The sequence below is a fragment of the Sinohyriopsis cumingii genome, chromosome 11, assembly GCF_028554795.1.
Source record: "Sinohyriopsis cumingii isolate HCF-2022 chromosome 11, ASM2855479v2, whole genome shotgun sequence".
NCBI classification, from domain to species: Eukaryota; Metazoa; Mollusca; class Bivalvia; order Unionida; family Unionidae; genus Sinohyriopsis; species Sinohyriopsis cumingii.
Genome location: NC_142971.1, coordinates 84,662,389 through 84,675,667, shown reverse-complemented (window position 1 = coordinate 84,675,667; position 13,279 = coordinate 84,662,389). Strand labels below are relative to the sequence as shown.

General features: G+C 32.6%; 1 protein-coding gene across 1 annotated transcript in view; it reads left to right on the top strand.

Annotated features, from left to right (window-relative positions):
* LOC149788890 (plexin-A4-like) overlaps window positions 1-13,279 on the top strand; it is a 96,582-nt gene that overhangs the window by 69,061 nt on the left and 14,242 nt on the right. Inside the window, exons 16-17 of the mRNA XM_089973563.1 lie at window positions 7,424-7,571; window positions 8,872-9,012. Of these exons, the coding sequence (XP_089829689.1) occupies window positions 7,424-7,571; window positions 8,872-9,012 (289 nt within the window). The remainder of the gene's footprint in view (window positions 1-7,423; window positions 7,572-8,871; window positions 9,013-13,279) is intronic.

Here is a 13,279-nt window from a genome sequence, read left to right as displayed (position 1 = left end):
TGAAAGTTAAAAGGTTGAGGTAAGGTTGTAGTCCAGGAGTGTAGCATTATTGGAAACAAATTAAATTTCCAGATAATTAAGTTTTCCGAAATGGTAACAGATATGATTATCTTTAGAGTTGTTACATAAGGAACCACCTGCTTTTTGCAATTGTATATTTAATGATATTGATGATCCTAGTACACACACACACACACACACACACACACACATATATATATATATATATAGTAATACATAATTCTCTTAGTATATATGCTTAAAAACACTTCATTTTCTTAGTATATATACTTAGTAATACTTAATGCTCTTAGTATATATACTTAGCAATACTTAATGCTCTTAGTATACACTTAGCAATACTTAATGTTCTTATTGTATACTTAGTAATAATTAATGCTCTTAGTATATACTTAGTAATACTTAATGCTCATAGTATATACTTAGTAATACTTAATACTCATAGTATATATACTTAGTAGTACTTAATGCTCATAGTATATATACTTGGTAATATTTTTGCTCTTAGTATATACTTAGTAAAACCTAATTGTCTTAGTATATACTTAGTAATACTTAATGATCTTAGTATATACTTAGTAATACTTAATGCTGTTAGTAAATATACTTATAAATACTTAATGGTCTTAATAGATATAATTAGTAATACTTAATGCACTTAGTATATATACTTAGTAATACTTAATGATCATAGCATATATACTTAGTAATACTTAATGGTCTTATTATATACTTAGTAATACTTGATGCTATTGATATATATACTGTTATGTGTATTTAATTTATATTGCATGATTAATCTTTGTTCGTGATTGAGAGTATAGTCTTTTACCTACCTGATTTTTGTCATGTTTTTGTCTACCTGATTTTTGTCACGATTATAAGTAGTTTATCAATTTTTTAAGTTCAGGCCTTGTTTACTTTTTGATGGAATGTTCCATTAGAAATCATTACTGTTCCTAACAATACTATTGCATCATAGGTCAAGTGACCAAACAATACCATTGCATCATAGGTCAAGTGACAGTCTATACAGAGGAAACTTGGTAAACAGTTATTCATTCCTGTTTTAAGATCAGTCTCTTGAGTCGCTTATAGTTGTGTTCAGATATAATTTAAGAGGCATTGTTTATTCAATTTATTCATTGGAATTGCAAAGTGCTCGTTGAATATTTGGAGTAAATCACTACTTTGGAATTATTGAGGACTCATTCAAAGACATTCTGGATTGTATGATTATGATAAATCAAGACATTCAGTATCATTGGAATTCATTCTTTACTTTGGGACTTGTGATAAACATTGAGAATTTATGGGATTTAATTCACAATACTGTGTGTTTTGAATTTTCACTTTGTATTTTAGGGAAATAAATTATTTGTTGATTTTACTACACTTGTTGGATTTGCTTTCTGTTACATAGTTTAACTCATTCAGCCCAGAGGCTTTTGTCGTTTTTGCCTGAAATGTGCGTAGGAAAGACATTTGAGGGGCTATTTCTGAATGCATCGTAATACATCGGCTTTCAACCGATTTTCCATGAGACTAATGCCTAGTTGTATTAGAAACATAATTTTCCATTGGTTATTTTGCTTGCGCATGAGCAGAAAGGTAAGAGTTGGAATTTTTTTTTTTTTTTGTTTTTGGCTTAATGGACCCATCATTTTCATATGGAGACCACAATTTATTCCAAATGCCCACCTTATCCTAGTTTTTGCAAAGAATCACCTGTCTGTGTGCATTTTAGACTGGTATGCCTTAGATCTGAGGCCAAAAGGTCTAAAATCAGGACACAAAATCGCATTCTGACCTCGAGCTAATTTTGCGTGAAAAGAAATTGGGTCCAAAAAATGAGGTTTTTCCCTCTGTATTTTGTAGTAAACTAGAACTTCCAGATTATTTGGTCACATTTTAGAGCTATATCTGTCTGCTTTTTTTAATACCACTCACATTGATGTATCTTAAATGACCTTGATGCATATATATATATATATAGTAATGCTTTATGTTCGTAGTATATATAATTAGTAATGATTTATGTTCATAGTATATATATATAGATATATATAATTAGTAATGTTTTATGTTCATAGTAATGCTTTATGTTCATAGTATATATAATTAGTAATGCTTTATGTTCATAATATATATAATTATTAATGCTTTATGTTCATAGTATATATAATTAGTAATGCTTTATGTTCATAGTATACATATAGATATATATAATTAGTAATGCTTTATGTTCATAGTATATATAATTAGTAATGCTTTATGTTCATAATATATTTAATTAGTAATGTTTTATGTTCATAATATATGTAATTAGTAATGCTTTATGTTCATAGTATATATAATTAATAATGTGTTATGTTAATGGTATACATAATTAGTAATGCTTTATGTTCATAGTTATTATAATTAGTAATGCTTTATGTTCATGGTATATATAACTAGTAATACTTTAAGTTCATGGTATACATAATTAGCAATGCTTTATGTTTATGGTATACATAATTAGTAATGCTTTATGTTCCTCTATACGATTCTTTTTATTGGTTACAGAGGAATCAAATGTAGGTCACCTTGACATAATTTCATGCCTTGTACCTTTACATGTCATCATATATTCCATTTTTAGCTCACCAAGCCATTTTATTGTATGGTATTTTGTCCATCATTTGTCTTCAATCATCTATTCACTATTCTTTGCTTCTTAAAAAAACTGGAGCAATTTCTACATGATCTTACATGGAATATGCTGGCTCTTAGGACCTTTCAGAATGTGTTAAGCAGCCTTTAAACAGCTTTATCTTAAAAATTGATCATTGGAATGTTTTACCAAATTTTATTTGGGGTATCATGGTATAACTGCCTTCAGATTTATACAAGTCGTGGGGATCCATCAGCAGCTATAACTGTCATTACTAAAAATATAAAAACCTTTCAATGACTTCTCGAAGACTATTTATCAGAATATGACCAAATTTGACAAAAGGCATCCATTCTTAAGGAGGTTTCAAAGTGTACAAATGGTGCTGATCTGCAATCAGAGTGTACAGATGGTGCCCATCTTCCATCAAAGTGTACAGATTGTGCCAGTCTGCCAGCAAAGTGTATAGATGGTCCTGATCTGTGCTATCTGCTATCAAAGTGTACATATGGTGCCCATCTTCCATCAAAGTGTACAGATGGTGCCAGTCTGCCATCAAAGTATACAGATGGTGCCAGTATGCAATCAACGTATACAGATGGTGCCCATCTTCCATCAAAGTGTACAGATGGTGCCAGTCTGCCAGCAAAGTGTATAGATGGTCCTGTTCTGTGCTGATCTGCATCAAAGTGTACATATGGTGCCCATCTTCCATCAGAGTGTACAGATGGTGCCAGTCTTCCAGCAAAGTATACAGATGGTGCCAGTCTGCCATCAAAGTGTATAGATAATTCTGGCCTGCCATCAGAGTGTACAGATGGTGCTGGTCTGCTATCAAAGTATATAGATAATTCTGATCTTCCATCAAAGTGTACAGATCGTGCCAGTATGCCATCAAAGTATACATATGGTCCTCATCTGCCAACAAAGTGTACAAATGGTGCTGATCTGCCATAAGAGTATACATATGGTGTGAGACTGCCATCAAAGTGTATAGATATTTCTGGCCTGCCATCAGAGTGTACAGATGGTAACAGTCTGCCATCAAAGTGTACAGATGGTTCTAGTCTGTCTTCAAAATGTACAGATGATTCTGATCTGCCATCAGAGAACACGTGGTGCTGATCTACCATCATGTTTGGCTGCTGTTACTAAAACTACAAAAATATTTCAATGACATTTCAAAAATCACTCAACAAGTTTGACCAAATTTGACAGAAAGCATCATTGCAATTAATGGCCTTCAAATGTACACAAATGGGACAAATCCACTATTAAATATTGACACAGTTAACCAAAACTAGACAAACTTTTTGTCAAGAACTGCTCAAAAGAATTTCCCTTAAATCTGAAAGAGAGTACCCTTGCATGAAAGGTTTTAAAATTTGTTCAAGTAATACCATCAGATATGGCTACCATTACTAAAAATCCAAAAACATTTAAACAACTTCATCTCAAAATGCTGCTTACAGAATTTTACTAACTTTATGGCTGAAGCAATCCTGACAGCCCAGCATCCATGATAAATGACATTTATAGTCAGGCCATGTTTGGGACAAATTGGTTTTTGTTTCAGTTGGACAGCTGCACATTTCTGACTTGGGTTCACAGCTTGAATGTAAAATAATCTTTTAGATAAGTCAGTTGATTTTAAACCAAGTGACATTTAATCAATGTGAATATTTTCAAGGAAGGTTATTATCAGGCCTATCTGCTACCCTCAGCACTCAAAAGAACAGGTACAACATGTGTATAAGACAAGATATTGTACTAGCCACAGTGCGTCTGTGCCACACTTTGTGGTAAGGGTCAATTCAGTAACTTATATAATCAAATAAAAGTAAATCACTCATTTCAACAAGAGGTACATCCCAGCACATGGCTGTGGTAATACTGCTTTAATGATACCAAATTAGAGTACTGTAAAATTTGCTATATCACAACAGTTTTGGTACACAAGTGGCATCTTGTTGTGCACTGCTTTATGCAGTATCCAACCAAGTCGGTTAACTGAAGAAAGTATTGCACATGATTCCTCTTAACCTTACAAGATGGAGTGGGGGAGGGTATGTGTCTGCAAAACTATGGACTTCACTGATGCAGTTACCAACTTGATAGACATTAAATGAGAAAGACTTGAAACAGTTAATACATATTTAATAAATTGGGGTGCAGAGAAACCATTCTTTGGTACATACATTCATATTTGCTAGAAACATATAATTTTGCTGACATAAAAATGCATGAATCAGACATTGGGAGTTTCTAAAGAAAAACTTGTATTTAGTCTTGCAGAATATTTTAACTGAAATTCATACAGTTGGTCTTTGATATGGATATTATAATGTACTTGATATGAACAATTTAAAAAGTTTGTATAATTGCCTGGAAGAAGTGTATAACTGACTTTGCACTATTGCAGAGCAAAAACAGGGAGCAATAATACCTTTGAATATAATATGAAATCCCACCAGCCCTATAACTTAAATGGTTCTGCTCCAGTCAATGGTTTACAACAGTACAGCTGTACAGGACATGTATAAAACATGAGACTATTGGATTAGAATGACAAAGAAGCTTTTCTTTCATGCATGATAGTGATTCGGAACTGATGTCTGCATTTCTGACTTTATAATGATGAGATTAAGGTGAAGGGCAGAGGGGTGTATGGCAATAAACATGTTTCAACAGTTGTGTTTGATAATTGATTGCACAGGCATTGGTGATCTCTTGTTTTTCCTCACATAGGTTGGTATATTAATTGATTTATAAATTCAGGTGAGAAACATTTGTAGACCACCACATTGTTTGGTGCTTGGGTATGTATTCAGGCAAACATCAGAGTGTTGTCAGTTTACCCTGATTCAGCAATGATTCTACCAAGGATGTACTGAAGACAAACACCGAAAAAGTTTTAATGGATTTGTTGTTAATGGTTCAGGAGTAATTAACAATTATCAACTTTTGAAAGAGTTAACTCAAGATAAGGAAGAAGCAATGATATTTTCATAAAGATTATAACCTATCTTGCCAAATTATTAAATCTGATTTTGGCACTAAAGTTTTTGAAGAACTTCAAGCAATTCATGAAATTTCAGGAGCCATGCCACAAGCTTGCAGTATTCTATTTGGTTTAATAACAAAGCATGTATAACAGTTTTTCACTGTATTGACAAACTAGAAAGATGCTAAAGGTGAAGTTCAAGAAGATCTTTGTTGGTTGTACTAAATGTAGCTTTATTGGACCTTAAAATTTACTACATGCTGATCCCAGATAATAATAGTTAGGAAAAATATTATACAGTAAAACCTGTTATGAGAGACCGCCCCTTCTGCCAACCAAAAGCAGTCTCTCAAGACAGATGGTCTCTCATAAGAGGTGTGTGAAAATGGACTGGTTTTCAGGGTCAGTAGTTAGCAGTGTTGAAAAATAAATAATACCCATACTCACTGTACATGTATCATATCCTTTATTCATAAATCTTGTTAAATATTGCATGCATTCCTCTCAAAATATCTTTATATAATAAAGATATACATCTACCAAACAACGAGAATAAAATTTATATTTCAACATCAAATTAATATGTACAAAAAATGAACAGTTAGATATGATGTATATATCTTATTCTATACACTTATTCACTTGTTTTTTAAGAAATCCATTATACTTCTTTGTTGACATGTTTTACTCAGCTGTTTGGTCTCCGTAAACTGTCCATCATGCCGTGGCATATTTCCTCTGTGCTTGTGCACATTTCTGCCATTCGTTTCTAATGGACTCCTTGTCTTTGATTACATTTTGAACTTTTACAGACACTTAAGCTGACGGCAATTTTGCGAGCGGTCTCCCCTTTTTCATTTCTTTCAATGACATTAATCCTTTCTTCCAGTGTTAAAATGAACAGATTTCTTTTCCATCATGGATGAGCAGGTGAAATTATTGCAAATATTTTTATTATTTTTAGAAATCTATCAAATTTAAAGAGATTAGGTATATACATATATATATATATATATATATATATATATATATATATATATATATATATATATATATATATAGTTTAGTCACAGTTTTTTTCAATATCATGAACTTGATGTTCTGGTCTTGTTTTATTATTTATAAACAATGGCTTCTCATTTTGATAACTAGAAGCAGAAAAAGTGACTAGAATATTTCTGTAAATTTGCAAAGGTATTATTTTAAATAAAAGCATTTTAATATTAATTAAAGCATTTGAATATTAATTAGAGCATTTAAATATTAATTATAAACAAAATTATTCAAAGTAGCAGCTGTTTCCATTTTACTTAAATTATGGGTGAGCAGTAGATTCTGGAGGACAATGATTTATGAAGAGTTAGACAAATTGAAACAAGTTAAATACCAGTTTATTTTTAGATAGCAAAATATTTTACAATTACTTGCTTATGAGGCATATTCAATGAAAAGGTCATTTTTAGCTCTACTGGTCAATGTAACAAAATAGTTTTGCTACTAAATTTGGTATGTTAGAGTTTCACAGAAATGTCTGATGGTTTTATACTTTGTAATTAGAAGGAATAAACGAATTAAAGAAAATTAATGTGAATTTCTGTCTTTTTGACCAAAAGAGGTTTAGTCACTTCAACATACATTTTTTCCTTGGTAACCATGACTTAAGACTTCGATCTATGATGCCTGAAGATGCATAAAAAGCTGCAAATCCTGTACCCCCATTAATTAAAGTCACACATTGCTTTCAGTTATCCAATCCGATTTTGGGCTTTTCTTATCACCAAGCCAGATGTAGTGTTTGACATCAACAAGCCGGGATACACAGACCAGTGCCTGGAGGTCATCAGTCAGACCTTCATCGATAGCTTTTCTACCACCTCCCATAATCTTAACAAGGTTGGTCTATTGTTTCCTAGCTTTTACAATAGGGACATGTGGAAAGTATTTCAGACTCTTTGTTTTATAGGTTTAAGGCCAATAAATGACTCATCTGATGCTTAAAATAACCATGTAGATCTCAAGTATTAAGAAGGTTATCATAAATTATAAAATTGTTTATTGACTTTTTATTTTTGAGATAGATTTTAATATGGCAAAATTTCAAAGCAATTTCTGCTTGTAGATTGTTGATATCAGTCTGTCTGAGATCGACACTAAGGTTAGTGTGAATGCTTGAGTCATTTTCTCAGTCACTGTTACTTAGATAATCAAATGGCTTGGTTTGTACATTTTTGTCCTGAGTAGTACTATACCAAAAAGTAAAAACTGGTTGATCACTTTAATATATATATTTTGGTTCTCAGAATAGTGCCCACCTTTGCTTTAAGCTAAATTTCTTTGATTTAGACTTTGTATTTATATTAGTTCCTCTGACACAATTGCTTGCAGAGTCATGTAACATGGTATAAAGCTGTATACCTAATCAATCGAAACTTCGTCACTGTGCTCTATGCATAGTAATATAACCTGATCAGATGCATGGTACTACACCATTTAGACAAAACAAAATAATGCAACTTGGTGTATAGATTCAACATGAAGGAGTGCTTTAAACTTAATTACATACTAGGTAATTATGTCCTATATTTCAAATGCAGTGACATGAATTAACCTCCTTGTTTAGCTTGATTTCTTAGATACAGTTGCCTGTAAAGTCGGGTAAGTATATGTTTCATGAATAGTAGAACTCTCTTCACTAAAAACAACTGACTCATGTTCCAGTGATCCACATTAATCTTTTTGCTAAACTTCTTTTCGTCAATGCTGTCAATACTGTGTTATGTACTTTGATCAATAGGACACAGGATAGAAAGTACTGCAATCTGGACATAGTGCCAGTAATGGATTTCTTGTCCTCATTTTTTACGGTTTATATTTTGTTCTCATTTCTTTCATGATGAACATTTTGTAATTTAAGTAGGATACTCCCTAAAGCATTACAATTTGGTTGAGGTTAAGGTATAGGATAGAATAAATAAGAAGAAACATTAGTCATCTAGGATGGATAATGGATTGAATGAGTAAATGTTGGAGAAAGCTTTTGATTAAAACTATGAGTACTCACTGTTAATATATAAGTTTGGATTTGAACTTAACAGTGCTAAGTCATTCCTTCATCATAAATTTTTCCTCATGATTATTTTGAACAAAGGTTTGTTTGAACATTAACTGAAGATACTGTTCTGTAACATTCCAGGAGTCTGCTACCCACAAATTACTGTTCACTGCTGAGATGGATGAGTACCGTGACAAGGTTAATGAATTCTACTCAGATGTGAAGTCTGCAACAGCCATCCCTGCAATAGATTTCCAGCAGGACATGAAGGAACTCAATAAGGTACGCTCCTCACAATTGTAGTCATTTATTTTTTTGTATAAGGAACTCAGTAAGGTACAGTCCTCAAAGTTGTAGTCATTTATTTGTTTGTATAAAGAATTCAATAAGGTACAGTCCTCACAATTGTAGTCATTTATTTGTTTGTATAAGGAACTCAGTAAGGTACAGTCCTCACAGTTGTAGTCATTTATTTGTTTGTATAAGGAATTCAATAAGGTACAGTCCTCACAGTCATTAAGGGACAGTCCTCACAGTCAATAAGGTACAGTCCTCACAATAGTAGTCACTTTGTTTGTATAAGGAACACAGTAAGGTACAGTCCTCACAATTGAAGTCATTTATTTGTATAAGGAACTCAGTAAGGTACAGTCCTCACAATTGTAGTCATTTATTTGTTTGTATAAGGAACTCAATAAGGTACAGTCCTCAAATTGTGTAGTCATTTATTTGTTTGGATATCCATCTGCCTGAATGGAGCTTCTGTATAGGATTGATCTGGACCAGTTAAAAGTTGCCTAACTAATTAATATTAAAAATAGTGGTTGACCCTTATTAGAGACTCACATCAAGATGCGGTAATACTATCATAATCACCATTTAACCTGTCTCTTTATAAACCAGTCTGTTCATCCTTTCATACTTCTTGTAACCAGCATAGCTATACAAGTATTACACATACTAGGATGTCATTTGATATCATTGACCAACCCAATTTCATGCATGCCCTTGATTTGTGTGCCATATTTCTCATGACTTCATGCACTTGTTTTAAGATCCTGACATCATTTATAAAGTAAATGATTGATGAAATGAGATTTAAATAAATACTAAAATTCAAATCCAATGAAATACAATAAAATTGTCTAATTTATCTAATGTCATATTTGCCTCAAATTTGTAACCCCGCTGTTAGTGTTAACTGATAAAACCAGGGCCACTATTTGCATGTTGGTTTTCTTTCTCCTTTTTGTTAGTAGGAAACCCACCACAGATATTTCTGAGATGACAGAGCCAATGCAAATTCTTGGTTACTATAACATACACTTTTTATATCATGTTTAAAAAATAAGTCCAGTAGAAAAATATGCATTATGAAATTCTTCATTGGATTATTTTAATATGGAGGTAAAAAAAAATCTAATTGTCACATTCCAATCGTATGTCATATGGCCTTTATTACAGGGACACAGATCATGGACAAACTTCTAGATACACACAAATTTTGAAACCCAGCAGAAAAATGATAGGTTGCAAAAGATTTAGAGAAAATATAAACACTTTTCAATGACAAATTAATTAAATCGATTCAGCTGAACACTTTGTGACATCAGTAGTTTCTCACATTATTATAATGCTTCTGATAAAATTCACATTAAGGGTATAAACCATGACAGGTGGAGGATATGTATATTGTCTATTTTTTCTTGGGTGTCTTGTCAGGTCCAATTATGTCAGAGTTATTGCCCTTTTCCTCATTATTTGTCTATTGTGCTTGGGTGTCTTGTCAGTTCCAATTATGACAGAGTTATTGCCCTTTTCCCCTCATTATTACTTACCTACTACAGCAGATTCATCCACTCAGCATAGTTCTGAAACTGATTAGAGTATTCTGATACAGTCTGTGGTGTACACTGTCTCATATTATGTGTGTGTTTTAGAAGAGTTGTGGCTCCGTGATAATTCTCATGACTACTTCCACAATATAAATTTATAAAGTTGTGTTTGATTTCAACCAGATTTTGAATTTCAAAGGCTTCAGGTTAACGAGCTCTTGAGTCACTATCATTTCCATGACATTATTTGCAGGAGTGATGGACCCAGATTGTCCATCCTCTAAGTTTTGTTGGATGTCAGACAAATTTGCTTTAATAATGACAAGACCAATTGAACTAATTTAGACTCAAGTGTAATTCTAGTGTTCCATGTTATAGCTTAGAAGAGTTATGGCACCTGCTTACCCATCCCCCTAACTTTTTTCCACAGCATAACTTTATTCAGGAATATTGTGTACCATATTTACCGTATATGTTGGGACACCATAAATTAATTTTAAAAGTAATTTATTTTTGCACTCTCTGTTCTGGGACACATAGTTTTTTTCAAGTCATAAGTTGTGGGACACCTTTTAAATCATTCGAAAATTACATGTCATAAAATGCACTCCAACTGAAATTTTATTTAAAAAAATATAAAACTGTACTGGAGATAAAACTCGTTAATCCATTGCAGCAACATCTCATCAACACAACCCTTCTCCTGCACATGAACAAGCCATTCTTTTGGTACATAAATATGTTCTTTTAGCTTTCTAATACCATGAAAAATTGCTAGAGGCAACACGTCACCTGAAGCAGAAACTGCATGGACTAAAGTCAGGTTTTTTCAAATATGCACCAGTCTAATTCTCACACTTTTGACCCCCATCTTATCGTCAGTACATCCAAGTATGCCATCAAAGTACACTAGAATTTCATCCATGTTAATGATCATATTATCAGTGAAATCATCAGCTTCTCTTCTGACCTTCACAAATTCATCACATGATTTTATTTTCTCCAAATCTTCTGGGCATCGCTGGGTCACCGATGTCCATGCATGAAGCAATATATTGTGCCACTTTCAAAATTGTTCCATTGTTTCAATTTATTGAAAAATTCCCATGAATACCGGTGAAAAGGAACCAAAGTTAGCTTCCATATCTCTACCGTCTTTGCATATTTAAAAAAAAAATAAGCACACTTAAAAGAATCCATTGTCAGCTTCCAATGTCAGCTTGCTTTGCAATAAAATAACCTTTGTATTAATATCCTTTAAAAACAAATGACTTCAGAGTGCCCAAAGTTGACTTCCAAGGTTAGCTTGCTTTGTAATAAAAATAACCTTTGTCTTTGATGTCCTGTCAGACGGTTTGAAGAAGGAGTTTACTGCTCACTTCCAGCTGTGTTTATTCACCACACAGGCTTCTATGTGCTTGGCATCTGTAGAACTATTACATTTAATACAAATGAGCATTGATGTCAGCGGGTAAATAGTAACGATACTTTTGTAAACTGTGCTAATGAAACGATTGTTACTTGCATTCAAGTGAACATCTTTTCAAATAATGATTTTTATCTGTGAGATACTGTGATACTGTAGACCTGGATATGATTGAGTCTTGGTTATTTTGCACCTAACACCGTGTCATGCATGAATGGCAGTTGTCTTCAATATATTGGTTGATTACTTCCCTCTCATTTGCAAAAATGTCTGCTTCTTTGTCTTCTGGCCTTCACGAATTCATCACATGATTTTATTTTCTCCAAATATTCTGGGTGATGCTGAGTCATCGACATCCATTCAAGAAGCACTGTATTGTGTTGCTTTAAAATTTGTTCCATTGTTTCAATTTATTTTCAGAATTCCCATGAATACCAGTAAAAAGTAACAAAAGTTTGCTTCCATATCTTGGCCGTCTTTGTATAGTCAAAAAAAAAAATTGGCTTCTTTAAAAGTATTCATAGTTGGCTTCTGATGCTGGCTTGCTTTGCAATAAAATAACCTTTGTAGTGATGTCCTTTAAAAAAAATAATAACAAAAGTCGGCTTCTGCAGTCAGTTTGATTTGTAATAAAAATAACCTTTGTCTTTTATGTCCTGTCAGTAGGTTCGAAGAAGGAGTTTACTGCTTGCTGCCAGTTATGTTTATTCACCACCTGGGCTTCTATTTGCTTGGCATCTGTAGTTATGATTAATATAAAGGAGCGTTGCTGTCTTGGGGTCAATAGTAATGATACTTTTGTAACCCATGCTGCCAAAAAGATTGTCACTAATTATGATCAAGTGAAAGTGTGTTCAAATAATGATTTTTATTTGCAAGATACTGTCATACAGTAGACCTGGATATAATTCAGTCTTGATTTTTTTGCACCTAATACTATGTCATGTATAATGACAGTTGTCTTCAAGATATTGGTTAATTATTTCCTTCTTGTTTGTGATTTTCCTGGAACCAGTTTTCAGTCCAGATAACATATTCAAACCTTCAAGCACAACCACACACAATTTGTTGCTCAATGTTCATGTCAGTGAACAACGTGGCATGTGTTATTGGACATAGGCAATACACTCTACAGTATGGAAGCCTATGCTACATACATGTATATGGATTTCATGGATATATTTTATTTCTTAATGTTCTTGTTGAAAAAAGGAATAAATGATAACAATATAAGGTTAGTTTTTTTTTTATTTTTATTATCAGATAAGTGTTTTATATATTTATTTTG